The 16707-nt window shown below is 43.5% G+C and overlaps 3 protein-coding genes across 3 annotated transcripts in view; 2 read left to right on the top strand and 1 right to left on the bottom strand.

Moving 5' to 3' along the window:
- The window catches only part of guf1 (GTP binding elongation factor GUF1), a 35989-nt gene extending 29937 nt beyond the window's left edge, over positions 1-6052 (top strand). Inside the window, exons 9-17 of the mRNA XM_079556003.1 lie at positions 519-658; positions 1401-1524; positions 2283-2415; positions 2500-2643; positions 3383-3516; positions 3585-3686; positions 4832-4951; positions 5713-5749; positions 5898-6052. Coding sequence (XP_079412129.1) covers positions 519-658; positions 1401-1524; positions 2283-2415; positions 2500-2643; positions 3383-3516; positions 3585-3686; positions 4832-4951; positions 5713-5749; positions 5898-6032 — 1069 coding nt within the window. The 3' untranslated portion in view covers positions 6033-6052. The remainder of the gene's footprint in view (positions 1-518; positions 659-1400; positions 1525-2282; positions 2416-2499; positions 2644-3382; positions 3517-3584; positions 3687-4831; positions 4952-5712; positions 5750-5897) is intronic.
- LOC306962771 (uncharacterized protein) overlaps positions 1-16707 on the bottom strand; it is a 1040752-nt gene that overhangs the window by 880503 nt on the left and 143542 nt on the right. The gene's annotated exons all lie outside the window — the stretch shown is intronic.
- pigg (phosphatidylinositol glycan anchor biosynthesis class G (EMM blood group)) overlaps positions 11948-16707 on the top strand; it is a 135006-nt gene continuing 130246 nt past the window's right edge. The window contains exons 1-2 of the mRNA XM_079555983.1: positions 11948-12365; positions 15706-15908. Coding sequence (XP_079412109.1) covers positions 12188-12365; positions 15706-15908 — 381 coding nt within the window. The 5' untranslated portion in view covers positions 11948-12187. The remainder of the gene's footprint in view (positions 12366-15705; positions 15909-16707) is intronic.

The raw sequence follows: 16707 nt of genomic DNA, 5'->3' as shown, positions 1-16707 counted from the left end.
CTTATAGTTTTTGAGATATTAAAGCAGTACTAAGTAACTTGTTTACCTTAATAAATCTTTTCCGTAGTCCCTGTGGGGGTAATACAAGTGTTTATGAGATGATTCGAGGATCTTTCATTGCCCCCTGGTGTCTCTGGCCAGAAAACCATGTTTGCAACTTGACTGCCACCGGACCGGAGCCACCAATACACACTAATGGAATCACGAAGAAGAAGCTGCATGCTAACGGGCAAAGCTAACTGCGGGGCTAGCATCACTTTAAACAGTATATACAGCCAAGTTTGAGTGAAAGAAATGATTTACATTGTATAATTGGATGTAAATATCCCCCTTCCCTCTTGTTTACTGCTTTGTTCTGATACCGGTTAACGCGGCCGCAGTGTTCGGTGTTCAGCATCTACGTCCTGCGGCTCGCGTCTTCTTAATAGTTTTGCAAGTCAGGTGGGATGTAACAAATGTATTTGTCTTGTTTTTATTAGTTTTGCCGGGTAGGTCGGAGTAATATGTTTTTTCTTCAGTTTTGCAGGGCAGGTGGGGTACGTTATCGCCGGGATGAAAGACGTGAAAGAGGCGCAGATCGGAGACACTCTGTTCCATCAGGACCGACCTGTGGAGCCACTGCCGGGGTTCAAACCCGCCAAACCTATGGTGTTTGCAGGTGAGAGCCAAGGCCTCACTTAAGAGTCTGCCTTGAAACTCTCCTGACACAGATGTTCAGAGCTGGTTTAAGGTTGATATTTCTGGAATCAAGGGGCTGATTAGAAGTGGGCAATATATATTGTGTACAATATATTTGATATGCAAAAAATGGGGAAAAAATAAGGGGTTTGGAAAATAGTCATTTTTATTTTTTGTGTGTGAAAAAAGTAGGAAAAAGTGATGAAACACTAAATCATTTTTGAAAAAGTGAGAAAAGTTGGGAAAGACAATAGGAAAAATTGGGGAAATAAGTGAAAAAACTTTTTCAGTGACAAAGAATTGTAAATATTTTTGATGGTTTGCAAAAATATCGCTTCATTATAATCGATAAAGTCCCATATTGAGACACATTTTTGTCAATATCGCCCAGCCCTCAAATAGATAGATACACTTTTGGCCTCACAACTCTGAGATTAGTGCTGCACAGTACATTGCTAAATTGTTGTCAATCTCCATACCCCAGAAGCCACATTATTTCCCCAATTTCATGGTGTGCCTTTTTCCTCCATCTTGTAAAAGCAAATTTCTTTAAGCCGTGTTTGTAGACATTTATCAGTTCAAGTCTTTGACCAACAATCATGTTTTGGCCGCTCATTGGAGAAGCCCCAGGGCCAGGGCAGTGTCTCCTCATGTGTGCTCTTCTGATGGTGCCTGTTTGTTTGTTAAAGGCTTCATAATTGTCTTCTCCTCCTCCTCCTCAGGGATGTTCCCCATGGACCAGTCGGAGTACTCCGGGCTCCGCAGCGCCATCGAGAGGCTGACGCTCAACGACTCCAGCGTCGCTGTGCAGAAGGACAGCAGCCTGGCCCTGGGCGCGGGCTGGAGGTGAGGACGCAACCGGGATCAACCGAAGCTAAACCAGGGATACATGAGGGCTGAACCTGGGCTAAAGCAGGCTAAATGAGGGCTAGACCAGACTTAAACCAGGGCTAAACCGGCGCTACTCATAGGTGCTCCCCTTGTGCTGAAAGGAGAACAGAAGTTTAAAAAGCCGCTGGTTTCGTGCAGAAAAGTCTAAAACTCTTCTTCAGCAGCAGATCAACAGAGCTCAAAGCAAACTCGCATTATTTCATGCCGCTGGGATGATTTTTTTTTGTTCCCTTAGCATTTCATGTGCTACTGGCAAAACTGACATAAACAAACAGCGCTGTGTGATGATGTCATCAGGCTGCGTGCTTGGTTTGCTTGGGCAGGTGCGAGGGCTGGCCAGCAGGGGGCAGGTGAGACGGGGCTCTCAATAGAGAATTCGTTTAGAAACATGAACATATTTCATATAATTTGGGCGTTTTTTTATTGTCCTAAGAAGATGTTTAGATACATATATTAATAAAATAAATATCTTAAGATATTATTGTTAATAATAATCATGATTTCAATTATTACAAAAATAATCGCAATTATTATTTTTTCTATAATCGAGCAGCCCTATAAACCAGATTGAATAAAGGCTTAGCCAGGCTAAATGATGGCTAAACCACAGGGTTAAACCAGGCTTATCAGGGCTAAACCATGACTAAACTAAGATTAAAACAGTGCTAGAGAAAGCTAAATTAGAGACTAATGTGTGCCTGTGTGCCCTGTAGGCTGGGGTTTCTGGGGCTGCTGCACATGGAGGTGTTTAATCAGCGTCTGGAGCAGGAGTTCAACGCCTCCGTGATCGTGACCGCGCCCACCGTGCCCTACAAGGCTCTGCTGTCGTCACCCAAGCTCATCAAGGTATAGCTCCTCCGATCATACGGACACCTACACACGGGAAACTCGCTGTAATGCTCCCTTCATGTGTGTTTTTCCGATCTTCAGGAGCATGGAGGCGAGGAGCTGACCATCGTGAACCCGGCGCAGTTCCCCGATCGCTCCGTGATCTCCCAGTACCAGGAGCCCATCGTCATAGGAACCATTCTGGCCCCTGACCTTTACACCGGGAAGATCATGGCCCTGTGCTTGGTAAATCCCTCGTCGCACCGCAGGACGTCAGGGATGAACGGTTTGGGGAAAAATCGAGTCGCAAATCTGCTCGTCTGCCTCCGATTTGTTATTTCTGAGTTTCTTCAGGGTGCTAGATTTTAAGAATTGTGTCAAAATTAAGGCCTTCAATGTCCATAAAAATCATTATCTTGGATCCCAACTGGCTTTAAATCTGTATTTCTTAAATAATAATGACATCGCTCGACTCTTTTTGCAGCTTCAACTCAATTTACTCAGAGGTTTCCTGTGGCATCCAATTTGCTTTTGAATATAAACATTAAATGAAAAAAATTAAATGTAGAGATATCGATTTGATTACTAACATAAATATGAGATTTTTTTTTTTTTTTTTATGTTTTCTGTCATTTCATGTTTTCAGATAAAATGGCCACAAATGGTTTTGTGACATATTAGTTACAAAGATTTGTTAGAGGGAAAACGTTTTTTTTAACTAGAGTTTAAATTCAAGTTTCTCCACTACTCCTCAATACATCTTTCAGGAAATAGATCTGTAAACATCCTTGTGTGACAAAAGCTTCCAAATGTTGTTGAGTCCAAGCCTGTAAAGTGTGGAGTCTGTGGGAGCTTCAATTTCGCTCGAAGACCAAAAAATTGTAAAGAGAGAGTTTGGACTCTCTTTTACTCTGACATTAAAACTGAGATGTTAAAGCGATCTAAAAGTCTCCACACTGACCCCTGTGTCTCTCCTTTCCCGCAGAATCGTCGCGGCGTACAGAAGAACATGGTGTACATCGACGACCAGCGCGTGATGATGAAGTATCTGTTTCCTCTGAACGAGATCGTGGTGGACTTTTACGACCTGCTCAAGTCCATGTCCTCGGGATACGCCAGGTCAGACTGCATTCACTTTAAACCCCAGACTGAGACGAGACTCTGACGTTCTCCTGCCGTCTCCTCAGCTTCGACTACGAGAATGCGGGCTACCAGGCGGCTGATCTCATCAAGATGGACATCCTGCTGAACGGGCGCCCGGTGGAGGAGCTCACCACCATCGTGCACAAGTGCGGACCACTCGTTTGCTACAGCGTGGCCTTTTACAAAACCAATCCCTGCTCCCTTCTCCTCTCTGTCCTTTAAAAACCTCCTGGTCCTTTTCTTCAGCGTCTCCTCAGTGTTCTCCATTATCTTATATGTATATATATGTGTATATATATATGAGGCTGTGGTTCTTGCTAGCAGCGCCTCAAAAAGGTGGTGTAAACACAATGACAGAAACAGTACAGTGAGTGGCACATAATGCACTCACATGATTTAGCGGAAGCAGATACAATGAAAACAGGAGAGGCCTGAGGGTGTGTCCCTGAGGCACAGCACAATAACAGCATATTCAGTGTTATTAGCGCTTTCTCTTTCATTGGCAAACGTCTGTATGAGGTGTATACTGTGTTTAATTGTCAAAATTAATATCCACGTCAAATGTATTTATATAGCACATTTAAAAATGGCTACATCTGCCCAAAGTGCTGTGCAAAAACATTATAAGGTGCAATTAATGAGTTAGAAGATATGCAACATGTAATAATAATAATACGAAGACTTAAATGTTAAAATGGCCCGGGCTATTCATGTTTTTAAGGGAAGGCTCATGATATTTTGCGGCCAATATGATACCAAAACCTTTTAATCTCATATCAATACTTTTAATGACATTATGCATATTAATGAGACTGCTTTCACACAAAGGACTGAAGAGGGCAGCACTACAATTTTAGGCATTTAGTGTTTATAATCATGAATAAGATTAATTTGTAGTGAATGTGTTCCTTTTGTTTATTCCTGTCTAGATTAAGTGATATGAAGTCAGGGATAATTTATTCAAATAATATTAAAGAAAAAAGGGGAACAATGTACATACAACTACAGATGTAAATAATTTGAAAAGTTTCAAAACTTTGGCATGTTATTATTCAGTATATCCCAGTATCGGCGTATCATGGGTCAGTGTTATCATTATGTGTTGCGTATCATGCCCAGTCATTACTGTCCAGTGTAACACCCTGTGCCAGGGAGATGGAGGAGGCAGTTTCAGAAAGGGCCTGGGACTCTTCTATCTTACTAACAGTCAATCAGGACACTTTGTAATCCCGATGAAGCTCTCAGTGGTCCAGGAGGTCTTATATTCCATTGTTTCATGTGTTTGTTCCAGGGAGCGCGCGTACAGCAGTGGGAAGGCCATGTGTGAGCGACTGAGAGACTCCATTCCCCGACAAATGTTTGAGATCGCCGTCCAGGCCGCCATCGGCAGCAAAGTCATCGCTCGAGAGACGTGAGCAACATCTCATTAAAATTTAAATCTTTACTAGGGCTGCACGATATTGAAGTGACTTGCGATATGGCTGTGCAATATCGCGATAACGATATTATTGCAATATTTCACCAAACATGATATGTTCCATTTTTCTTCAAGCAAATTGTGTCAAAAGACGACTAAAAAACACCCAATCAGGACCAAAACAAGGGTAGAATTTAACAAAGCTAGTAAATGTTAAACTGAAACTGAACTTTTACACATGACTTCAATGCATGAGTTTGAGTTTGCAAAAAAAATGGGTGGATCTCAGTCAGATGAAGGCTATGGTGATGTTGCGATATATTGTGGCTTCTTGCGATACGGATATTGCATCAGCTAATATCGCGATACGACATTTTTCGCGATATATTGTCGAGCCCTAATCTTTACCTCAGGAGATGCACTCACACAGACGGCTCAAACCTTCTGACAAATGTATTGACTTTAAACCAATCTTTGATTCACAGAACACATTTCAAACAGGTCCATGAGCTTTCTTTTGTCACCAAGAGCTAGAGATTTATCCAGGAAGTGACTCCAATATGGCGGCGCTCCCTGGCCTTTCCGCTTTGAACTCAAAAAACAAGGCAACATTTGAATCCCAAAATCCTTCTGAGGAAATCTATGGAACTAATATGTCACAAACTATAAACACACATTTAAACCTGGTTCTGTCCATTATTTAGATTTCGTTGTTGAAAATATCTGCAATTTTGTTCTGGTGTTGTCTTTTCCAGGATCAAGGCGTACAAGAAGAACGTTTTGGCCAAATGCGTGAGTGAAACATCTTTATTCTTCAAAAACATATTCAGTTTGAAAAGTTTCAATTGTGTAATCTCATGTCAGTCCTCCTAACATTCCCCCGATCCTTAATTCGAATGCCCAACTTTAACCCTGATGCCCTCCCTGTGCTTCCCGTCAGTACGGAGGAGACATCACGCGGAAAATGAAGCTGCTGAAGAGACAGGCCGAAGGGAAGAAGAAGATGAGGCGCATCGGGAATGTAGACGTGCCCAAAGACGCCTTCATCAGCGTCCTCAAGAGGAAAGACAAGTAAAACCATGATACGAGAGGAAGGAGGCATGATCTGTCCTAAAGAGGGAACGTGGACATGCCCAAAGACGCCTTCATCAGCGTCCTCAAGAGGAAAGACAAGTAAAACCATGATACGAGAGGAAGGAGGCATGATCTGTCCTAAAGAGGGAACGTGGACATGCCCAAAGACGCCTTCATCAGCGTCCTCAAGAGGAAAGACAAGTAAAACTATGATACGAGAGGAAGGAGGCATGATCTGTCCTAAAGAGGGAACGTGGACATGCCCAAAGAAGCCTTCATCAGCGTCCTCAAGAGGAAAGACAAGTAAAACCATGATACGAGAGGAAGGAGGCATGATCTGTCCTAAAGAGGGAACGTGGACATGCCCAAAGAAGCCTTCATCAGCGTCCTCAAGAGGAAAGACAAGTAAAACCATGATTCGAGAGGAAGGAGGCATGATCTGTCCTAAAGAGGGAACGTGGACGTGCCCAAAGACGCCTTCATCAGCGTCCTCAAGAGGAAAGACAAGTAAAACCATGATTCGAGAGGAAGGAGGCATGATCTGTCCTAAAGAGGGAACGTGGACGTGCCCAAAGACGCCTTCATCAGCGTCCTCAAGAGGAAAGACAAGTAAAACCATGATACGAGAGGAAGGAGGCATGATCTGTCCTAAAGAGGGAATGTGGACGTGCCCAAAGAAGCCTTCATCAGCGTCCTCAGGGGGAAAGACAAGTAAAACTATGATACAAGAGGAAGGAGGCATGATCTGTCCTAAAGAGGGAACGTGCCCAAAGACGCCTTCATCAGCGTCCTCAAGAGGAAAGACAAGTAAAAACTATGATACGAGAGGAAGGAGGCATGATCTGTCCTAAAGAGGGAACGTGGACGTGCCCAAAGACGCCTTCATCAGCAAGGCAAGGCCAGGCAACTTTATTTATACCGCGCATTTCGTACACAAGGCAACTCAATGCGTCCTCAATGCGTCCTCAAGAGGAAAGACAAGTAAAACTATGATACGAGAGGAAGGAGGCATGATCTGTCCTAAAGAGGGAACGTGGACGTGCCCAAAGACGCCTTCATCAGCGTCCTCAGGGGGAAAGACAAGTAAAACTATGATACGAGAGGAAGGAGGCATGATCTGTCCTAAAGAGGGAACGTGGACGTGCCCAAAGACGCCTTCATCAGCGTCCTCAAGAGGAAAGACAAGTAAAACCATGATACGAGAGGAAGGAGGCATGATCTGTCCTGAAGAGGGAACGTGGACGTGCCCAAAGACGCCTTCATCAGCGTCCTCAAGAGGAAAGACAAGTAAAACCATGATACGAGAGGAAGGAGGCATGATCTGTCCTAAAGAGGGAACGTGGACGTGCCCAAAGAAGCCTTCATCAGCGTCCTCAAGAGGAAAGACAAGTAAAACCATGATACGAGAGGAAGGAGGCATGATCTGTCCTAAAGAGGGAACGTGGACATGCCCAAAGACGCCTTCATCAGCGTCCTCAAGAGGAAAGACAAGTAAAACTATGATACGAGAGGAAGGAGGCATGATCTGTCCTAAAGAGGGAACGTGGACGTGCCCAAAGAAGCCTTCATCAGCGTCCTCAAGAGGAAAGACAAGTAAAACCATGATATGAGAGGAAGGAGGCATGATCTGTCCTAAAGAGGGAACGTGCCCAAAGAAGCCTTCATCAGCGTCCTCAAGAGGAAAGACAAGTAAAACCATGATAAGAGAGGAAGGAGGCATGATCTGTCCTAAAGAGGGAACGTGGACATGCCCAAAGACGCCTTCATCAGCGTCCTCAAGAGGAAAGACAAGTAAAACCATGATACGAGAGGAAGGAGGCATGATCTGTCCTGAAGAGGGAACGTGGACATGCCCAAAGACGCCTTCATCAGCGTCCTCAAGAGGAAAGACAAGTAAAACCATGATACGAGAGGAAGGAGGCATGATCTTTCCTAAAGAGGGAACGTGCCCAAAGACGCCTTCATCAGCGTCCTCAAGAGGAAAGACAAGTAAAAACTATGATACGAGAGGAAGGAGGCATGATCTGTCCTGAAGAGGGAACGTGGACGTGCCCAAAGACGCCTTCATCAGCGTCCTCAAGAGGAAAGACAAGTAAAACCATGATACGAGAGGAAGGAGGCATGATCTGTCCTAAAGAGGGAACGTGGACATGCCCAAAGACGCCTTCATCAGCGTCCTCAGGGGGAAAGACAAGTAAAACTATGATACAAGAGGAAGGAGGCATGATCTGTCCTAAAGAGGGAACGTGGACATGCCCAAAGACGCCTTCATCAGCGTCCTCAAGAGGAAAGACAAGTAAAACCATGATACGAGAGGAAGGAGGCATGATCTGTCCTAAAGAGGGAACGTGGACGTGCCCAAAGACGCCTTCATCAGCGTCCTCAGGGGGAAAGACAAGTAAAACTATGATACGAGAGGAAGGAGGCATGATCTGTCCTAAAGAGGGAACGTGGACATGCCCAAAGAAGCCTTCATCAGCAAGGCAAGGCCAGGCAACTTTATTTATACCGCGCATTTCGTACACAAGGCAACTCAATGCGTCCTCAATGCGTCCTCAAGAGGAAAGACAAGTAAAACTATGATACGAGAGGAAGGAGGCATGATCTGTCCTGAAGAGGGAACGTGGACGTGCCCAAAGAAGCCTTCATCAGCGTCCTCAAGAGGAAAGACAAGTAAAACCATGATACGAGAGGAAGGAGGCATGATCTGTCCTAAAGAGGGAACGTGGACGTGCCCAAAGACGCCTTCATCAGCGTCCTCAGGGGGAAAGACAAGTAAAACTATGATACAAGAGGAAGGAGGCATGATCTGTCCTAAAGAGGGAACGTGCCCAAAGACGCCTTCATCAGCGTCCTCAAGAGGAAAGACAAGTAAAAACTATGATACGAGAGGAAGGAGGCATGATCTGTCCTAAAGAGGGAACGTGCCCAAAGACGCCTTCATCAGCGTCCTCAAGAGGAAAGACAAGTAAAAACTATGATACGAGAGGAAGGAGGCATGATCTGTCCTAAAGAGGGAACGTGGACATGCCCAAAGAAGCCTTCGTCAGTCAGCGTCCTCAAGAGGAAAGACAAGTAAAACCATGATACGAGAGGAAGGAGGCATGATCTGTCCTAAAGAGGGAACGTGGACATGCCCAAAGACGCCTTCATCAGCAAGGCAAGGCCAGGCAACTTTATTTATACCGCGCATTTCGTACACAAGGCAACTCAATGCGTCCTCAATGCGTCCTCAAGAGGAAAGACAAGTAAAACTATGATACGAGAGGAAGGAGGCATGATCTGTCCTGAAGAGGGAACGTGGACGTGCCCAAAGAAGCCTTCATCAGCGTCCTCAAGAGGAAAGACAAGTAAAACTATGATACAAGAGGAAGGAGGCATGATCTGTCCTAAAGAGGGAACGTGGACATGCCCAAAGACGCCTTCATCAGCAAGGCAAGGCCAGGCAACTTTATTTATACCGCGCATTTCGTACACAAGGCAACTCAATGCGTCCTCAATGCGTCCTCAAGAGGAAAGACAAGTAAAACTATGATACGAGAGGAAGGAGGCATGATCTGTCCTGAAGAGGGAACGTGGACGTGCCCAAAGAAGCCTTCATCAGCGTCCTCAAGAGGAAAGACAAGTAAAACTATGATACAAGAGGAAGGAGGCATGATCTGTCCTGAAGAGGGAACGTGGACGTGCCCAAAGACGCCTTCATCAGCGTCCTCAAGAGGAAAGACAAGTAAAACTATGATACAAGAGGAAGGAGGCATGATCTGTCCTGAAGAGGGAACGTGGACGTGCCCAAAGAAGCCTTCATCAGCGTCCTCAAGAGGAAAGACAAGTAAAACTATGATACAAGAGGAAGGAGGCATGATCTGTCCTGAAGAGGGAACGTGGACGTGCCCAAAGAAGCCTTCATCAGCGTCCTCAAGAGGAAAGATGAGTAAAACTAGGATAAAATACAGTTATGAGCACTTCTAGAACTATAGCTTGAAGAACGTTTGATAGACAGATAAAAACTTTGGGTTACAGTGTGAAGGGAAGGAGGCATCTGTCCTAAAGACAGAAGTTTACTCTGAGCCAGAGTGTGGAGAACTTTGTGGTAGTTTATCACATTTGTGATTGTAATATTTATGTTCTGCTTCAGAATAAAACAAAGCTATAGTTAAATTATTAGTGTCATTAATTTGGATGTCAACAGCAATTGAATCAACATTTCTTTGAATTAAAAGATATTGCTCTGTTTGTAACTCTGTATGTTTCTGTTGTCAAAACCTTCTCCTAATGAGATGCTTGACACAGAAAAGTCTTGTTTCTGCAGTGGGTAATCATAGAATGGATGAGGCCATAAACTATTTAGATCTCATTTTTACTGCCTTTAGTTACATCATCATAGAGACGAGCTTGAACGTCCATCACAGTTACCGGGATCTCCTCAACACTGTTGAGCTAAGCCGCTCAGCAACACAACAATATTTGTAATTAAAGAAATGCTTTTATGTTATTATTGTAATTATTGAGTGAGATGTTACACATTGTGGCGTTAATCAAAAATATCAAGTTTAATTTCTAAAGTGCTTTACAACAACCACCTGTGCTGACCTATGTGATAATAAAAATATCTTTAAAAAAATGACGACGTAATCAAAAAAGGAGCAGTGCCTTTACAACAAAGTGCTACAAAACTATGACAAAGGCCCTTTCAAACAGGTGAGTCCGTGTGGTCCAGAGCACTGTCATAATAAAAAAAAGAGAAAAATCTATTCAAAATGTACCCTCCTCCCCCAGCTGATGGAGTAGTTAAAAATCTTCACGTTTACCATGGATATGGACTGTGTGGAACTCTCTCCTCGGGGCGAAAGCAGCAAACTGATGTCAGCGTCCTTGAGGTGTTCTCGTGTGTAAAATGTGCCTTCTCTAGTCAAATAATGCCTTTTATCTATTGTATCCTAAAAGCCCTGTGGATGTGTTGAAAATTGGCACGTGTGCTATTACACTTTAACCTCTTAACCCCCGCCTTAACTGAGCACATGTTCCTGTTCGACTTTACCAAAAAAGCGTCTTGAAAAGAACGTTAAAGTCAACGACAAAGCAAGACGTAAATGAGCAAATGCAGCAGAAAGTCATCCAAAGAGCAAGCACAAATACAACAAAACAGGCGACAAAAAAGTGTGTACAAAGTGTGTCTTAGCTTTCAAATAAGCCGTTACTCTGGTCTGGCCTATAGGCTGTAAGCTCCAGTCAAGAAGATTTTAGATTTGGGTAAAACTGAATTGGAGAAAATGTGTTGGTGATGGTTAAAATAATACATGTGATCCAGGCGTATTTAATTTGACTTTCTACCTGCATAATAAACCCTGCAACAGTCTCCAGTGTAATATAAATACATAAAGTATACTAGGATTTTTGTGTTTTTCTCGAGTTGTCCAAAAGATGGCAGCAGAGTCCACATTCCGTGAGCATTAACCTCGTAACCCCCTCCTGTTCAGCTTTACCCAAATCTAAAAGCTACTAGAAAAAAAGCAACGAAAATGAGGATGGAAAAATGCAAGAAAGAAGAAACAAACGTGCCAGCAACAATAACACAATAAAAAAAAGCAACAAAAACACGACGGTGACGAAAACATGACAAAAAACGAGGATAAAAATGCAACAAAAAAAATGGCCACAAAATAGTAACGATCCGTTTTCATTGGTCTTAGCTTTCAAATGAATCGTTGCCTTGGCCTATAGACTGTAAGCTCCAGTCAAGAAGCTTTTAGGTTTGGGTAAAGCTGAACAGGAGAAAATACGCGGTGTGGGAGCTGACGAGGTCAAAAAGAAACAAAGAAAATCCAGGTAAATGTCGCGCTCTTCAGACTTGTCCTCTCGCGCTTGCCGTAGTTGTAGTCGTTTTATGCGGAAGACGCTGCACTAATGCCGTGTGAAGCTAGCTGATATATCACTGTTTATTTCTGCACTTTTGTACATTTTTACAGCGGATAAACCTGTAAACAGAAGAAACCGGACATGGGATATTTTATTTTAGTGATTACACTATAGTTTTACTTACCATTGTTCACGTTTTATGGCGTTTTCCAGTCTAAATTGTCCGGAAGTTTTGCGGAAGTCGCTCGGTAGACGGTGACAGGTGCACTGTGCAAGTTTAGCTCGAATTGAAGTACTTTTATGTCGTGTTTTTCGCGGTGGAAAATGAAGGTCCGCTCGTCTGTCTTCGCCTGTTTCATCATGGTGTGCGAAGTTCTCGGAGTAGCGCTGTTTTTGCGTGGATTTTTCCCCGCTCCGGTGAAGTCTTCCCTCTCCTCCAGCAGCAGACTGTCAGAGCTGCCCCCGGAGCCGGTGACAGGTGAGACTCGGAGCATCCTACGACCTTTTTACTCTTTTTCTTTAGGATCAATGTTTCCAAAGCGCTCTGTTCGTGACATGCCCCACCCGAATATCAACACACAGCGACATCTGTGTTTTTTGTCATCATCATTGTCATCCAGCAAGCTATATGTTGTAATATAGTTGTGTGTGTCCTGGTGCTTTCCTGCCTGTACAACTGTGAAAACGAATTTCCCCCTGGGGACGATAAAGCAAACTAAATAACTTCAGTCTTCCCATTTTAATACTTTTCCTACCTTTTTTTTTTTTTTTTTTTAACTTGCACTGTCACAAATATAATGACCCCTTCCTAAACGCAAAGTTGTGGACATTTGATCATACAATCTTTGCACACAGCTTCAGTCTTTAACCCTTTCACACCTTGTGCCTTTGTGACAGGTCAGTCCAAGCTGCACTTCCCCCCCATTATTTATTATTTAAAATTATGAAATACAAAGATTCAATGTCAGGCTTTTCGGCAAGGTTGATTATAAACTGATAGTATGGGAGAGCAGGGAGGGTTGGGCCACATAAGGCATTTCTTGGTTTTTACTGCCAAGGCTTTCAACATTTTGGCCCTAAACTAAATCTGCACTCTCTCCAGAACCACGTGAACACGCCTCTAAATCATCACGGTCAGCACGGTGGCTCAGCGGTTAGTGCTCGTGCCTCACAGCTCGATTCCCACCCGGGGCCTTTCTGTGTGGAGTTTGCATGTAACCCATTCATAAGTAATAACGCTATAATTACACAAAATTGTCCTTTTGTTTACTTGAATCTTGTCCATACCTGGCGTTTGATACACTGTGCAGACTTGGTCCTCCAGCCACTTTTTCTATGTTTTTGTTTCTTCTTTTTGTTTGTTTTGTTTCTTCCCCTCGTATATATTTGGGGTTTGACCCTTGCTTCTTCCCTTTGCAAATCTGATATTGGGAAGAGGTCAGTCATCCACTGTAATTCAATGTTTTAAGAGTCTGTTTGTCAATATTTTGCATTTATTTTCTTCTGGGAATATACTTTATTTGTATTTACATTGATATTGAGCTTCATCCATACCCCAATGTTTTAATTCATTCATGTGAAGAAATGCGGGGAGATGTTAATATTGTCCATTGTCTTCTTCCCTTTAGTTTGGGCTGGATCTTGTTAGCGGCACTTGCTGATTGTATTTTTGTATATATTTTGCCAGAGTAAACGGAGACCGCCTCCAAAAGTTACCGCTGTGTCTCGTTGCTTCTTAATACATCACAAACTGCATAAACTACACAACGCAGAAGTCCACCGGTCACACATGTTCTCCCTGTGTCTGTGTAGGTTAGTGGTAAAAACATGTGCAATAGGTGAATCCTCCCGGCAGATGTTTCTGACCACCAGCCTGGCTCAACATCATGGAGATGGGTCCATCCCATGCTGACCGTTCACTGCTCCTACAGGTCGCCCAGTGACATTGAGGATGGGTCAAATGCAGAGAACACATTTCTCTACAGAGATTAATAAAGTATAACATACAGTGCCTCTCGAAAGTATTCATACACCTTGAACTTTTGCACATTTTGTCATGTTTACAACCCTAAACATAAAGATTTTATTTTTATTTTTTTACTGAACGTTCACACACAAGTAATCGACAACTGTAAAGTGAAAGCAAAATGACACGTGATTCTATTATTTTTCAAAAGTAAAGAGGGAAGAATACTTTGTGGAACCCCCTTTTACTGCAATAACAGCAGCAAGTCTTGGGGTTTGACTCTACAAGATTAGCACATGTAGAGACTGACATTTTAGCCCATTCCTCTTTACAAAACAACTCAGGCTCTGTCACATTAGAAGGAGAACGTTTGTGAACAGCAGTTTTCAGACCTTTCCACAGATTTAGGTCAGGATTTAGGTCAGGACTTTGACTGGGCCATTCTAACACATTAATATGTTTTTATTGAACCATTCCATTGTAGATTTATCTTTGTGTTTAGGGTCATTGCCCTGCTGAAGGTGAATCTCCGCCCCAGCCTCAGTTCTCTTGTGACTCCAGCAGGTTTTCCTCCAAAATGTCTCTGTATTTGGCTCCATCCATGTTCCCAACTATTCTTACAGTCTCCCCAGTCCCCGCTGAGGAAAAGCAGCCCCACATCATGATGCTCCCCCCCGTATATTTGACACTGGGGATGGTGCACTCAGGACCATGAGCAGTGTTAGGTTTGCTCCAAACATAACGTTTTGCATTTGGGCCAAAAAGTTCAATTTTTCTCTCATCTGACCAAAGCTCCTTCTTCCACATGGAGCTGTGTCCTCCATATGACTTCTACAAACTTCAAACAGGATTTCTTATGGCCTCCTTTCAATAATGGCTTTCTTCTTCCACTCTTCCATGAAGGCCAGATTTGTGTAGATGCGACTTATAGTTGTCCCATGTACAGATTCCTCCAACTCAGCGGCAGGACTTCAGTTCCTCCAGAGTTATCATGGGGCACTTGGTTGTATTTCGTTGTGTCTCCTTGCTCAGTTTGTTGTTTGTTTACGTGAACAGCCGTGTCTTGGTAAGTTTGCAGTGGTGCTTTACTCTTTCCATTTCCAAACAATGGATTGAACAGTTGCTCCGGGAGATGTTTAAATCTTGGGAGATCTTTGTATAACTTAATGCTGCTTTAAACTTCTCCACAGCTTTATCCCTGACCTCTCTGGTGCTCCTTGGCCTTCATGATGTTGTTTAGTGACCAATACACTCCGACCACAGCTCTGAGGGCCTGAAAGAACAGCTGAAATTATACTGAGAGTAGATTACACACAGGTGCCTCTATTTAACCGTTAGGCCAAGGTGTGAACATTCTGGAGTCATTAGAAATGTTTTAAAGGCAATTTAATGCACTCAAAAAATGCTGTATGAATAATACTTATGCACGCCCCACTTTTCACTTTTCTATTTTTTAAAAAATAACGGAATCATGTATCATTTTGCTTTCACTTCACAGTTGTCTGTTACTTGTGTGTGAACGTTCAGTAAAAAAATCAAAATAAAATCTTTATGTTTAGGGCTGTAAACATGACAAAATGTGCAAAAGTTCAAGGTGTATGAATACTTTTGAGAGGCACTGTATCTTAACTAAACAGATATATGTTGCGCTGTTGTTCTTTGTAAAATTGTTCTTGTCTTCATCATATTTTAAATTTAGTCTTCATACGCATGCCCTTATAGTCTATAGTGTTACTTTTTTATAGTTTATTATTTATCCAAGTTATGCTCAAAACTGTTAATCACAAGATTGATTTATAGATTTGTTTAATCTAGTCTTGTCTTTAACCCTTTATTGTTTCCCATCTGCCAGGCCACGCCCCTAACGCCTCGTTGCCGCCACGGCTATTCGGGCGGGTGGTGCTGATGCTCGTGGACGCACTTAGAGAGGACTTCCTGTTCGGGCCAAACGGGCGCAGCTTTATGCCGTACACGCGCCACCTGGTGGAGCGGGGGTCAGCGCACAGCTACGTGGCCAAAGCACGAGCGCCGACCGTCACCATGCCGCGCATCAAGGTAAAACCACGCCCATTCTACAACCTCACCTATCACTGTAAACCCACAGCCATTCTACAACCTCACCTATCACTGTAAACCCACAGCCATTCTACAACCTCACCTATCACTGTAAACCCACAGCCATTCTACAACCTCACGCATCAATGTAAACCCACGCCCACTCTACAACCTCACACATCAATGTAAACCCACGCCCATTCTACAACCTCAGGCATCGATATAAAACCACAGCCATTCTACAACCTCACGCATCAATGTAAACCCACAGCCATTCTACAACCTCACGCATCAATGTAAACCCACAGCCATTCTACAACCTCACGCATCAATGTAAACCCACGGCCATTCTACAACCTCAGGCATCGATATAAAACCACGGCCATTCTACAACCTCACGCATCAATGTAAACCCACAGCCATTCTACAACCTCACGCATCAATGTAAACCCACGGCCATTCTACAACCTCACGCATCAATGTAAACCCACAGCCATTCTACAACCTCACGCATCAATGTAAACCCACAGCCATTCTACAACCTCACGCATCAATGTAAACCCACGCCCACTCTACAACCTCACACATCAATGTAAACCCACAGCCATTCTACAACCTCACACATCAATGTAAACCCACAGCCATTCTACAACCTCACGCATCAATGTAAACCCACGCCCACTCTACAACCTCACGCATCAATGTAAACCCACGCCCACTCTACAACCTCACACATCAATGTAAACCCACAGCCATTCTACAACCTCACACATCAATGTAAACCCACAGCCATTCTACA

The sequence above is a fragment of the Gobius niger genome (assembly GCF_951799975.1).
Source record: "Gobius niger genome assembly, chromosome: 5".
Taxonomy (NCBI): domain Eukaryota; kingdom Metazoa; phylum Chordata; class Actinopteri; order Gobiiformes; family Gobiidae; genus Gobius; species Gobius niger.
Note: the sequence above shows the minus strand (reverse complement) of the source record. Positions and strands in the feature narration are given on the sequence as shown.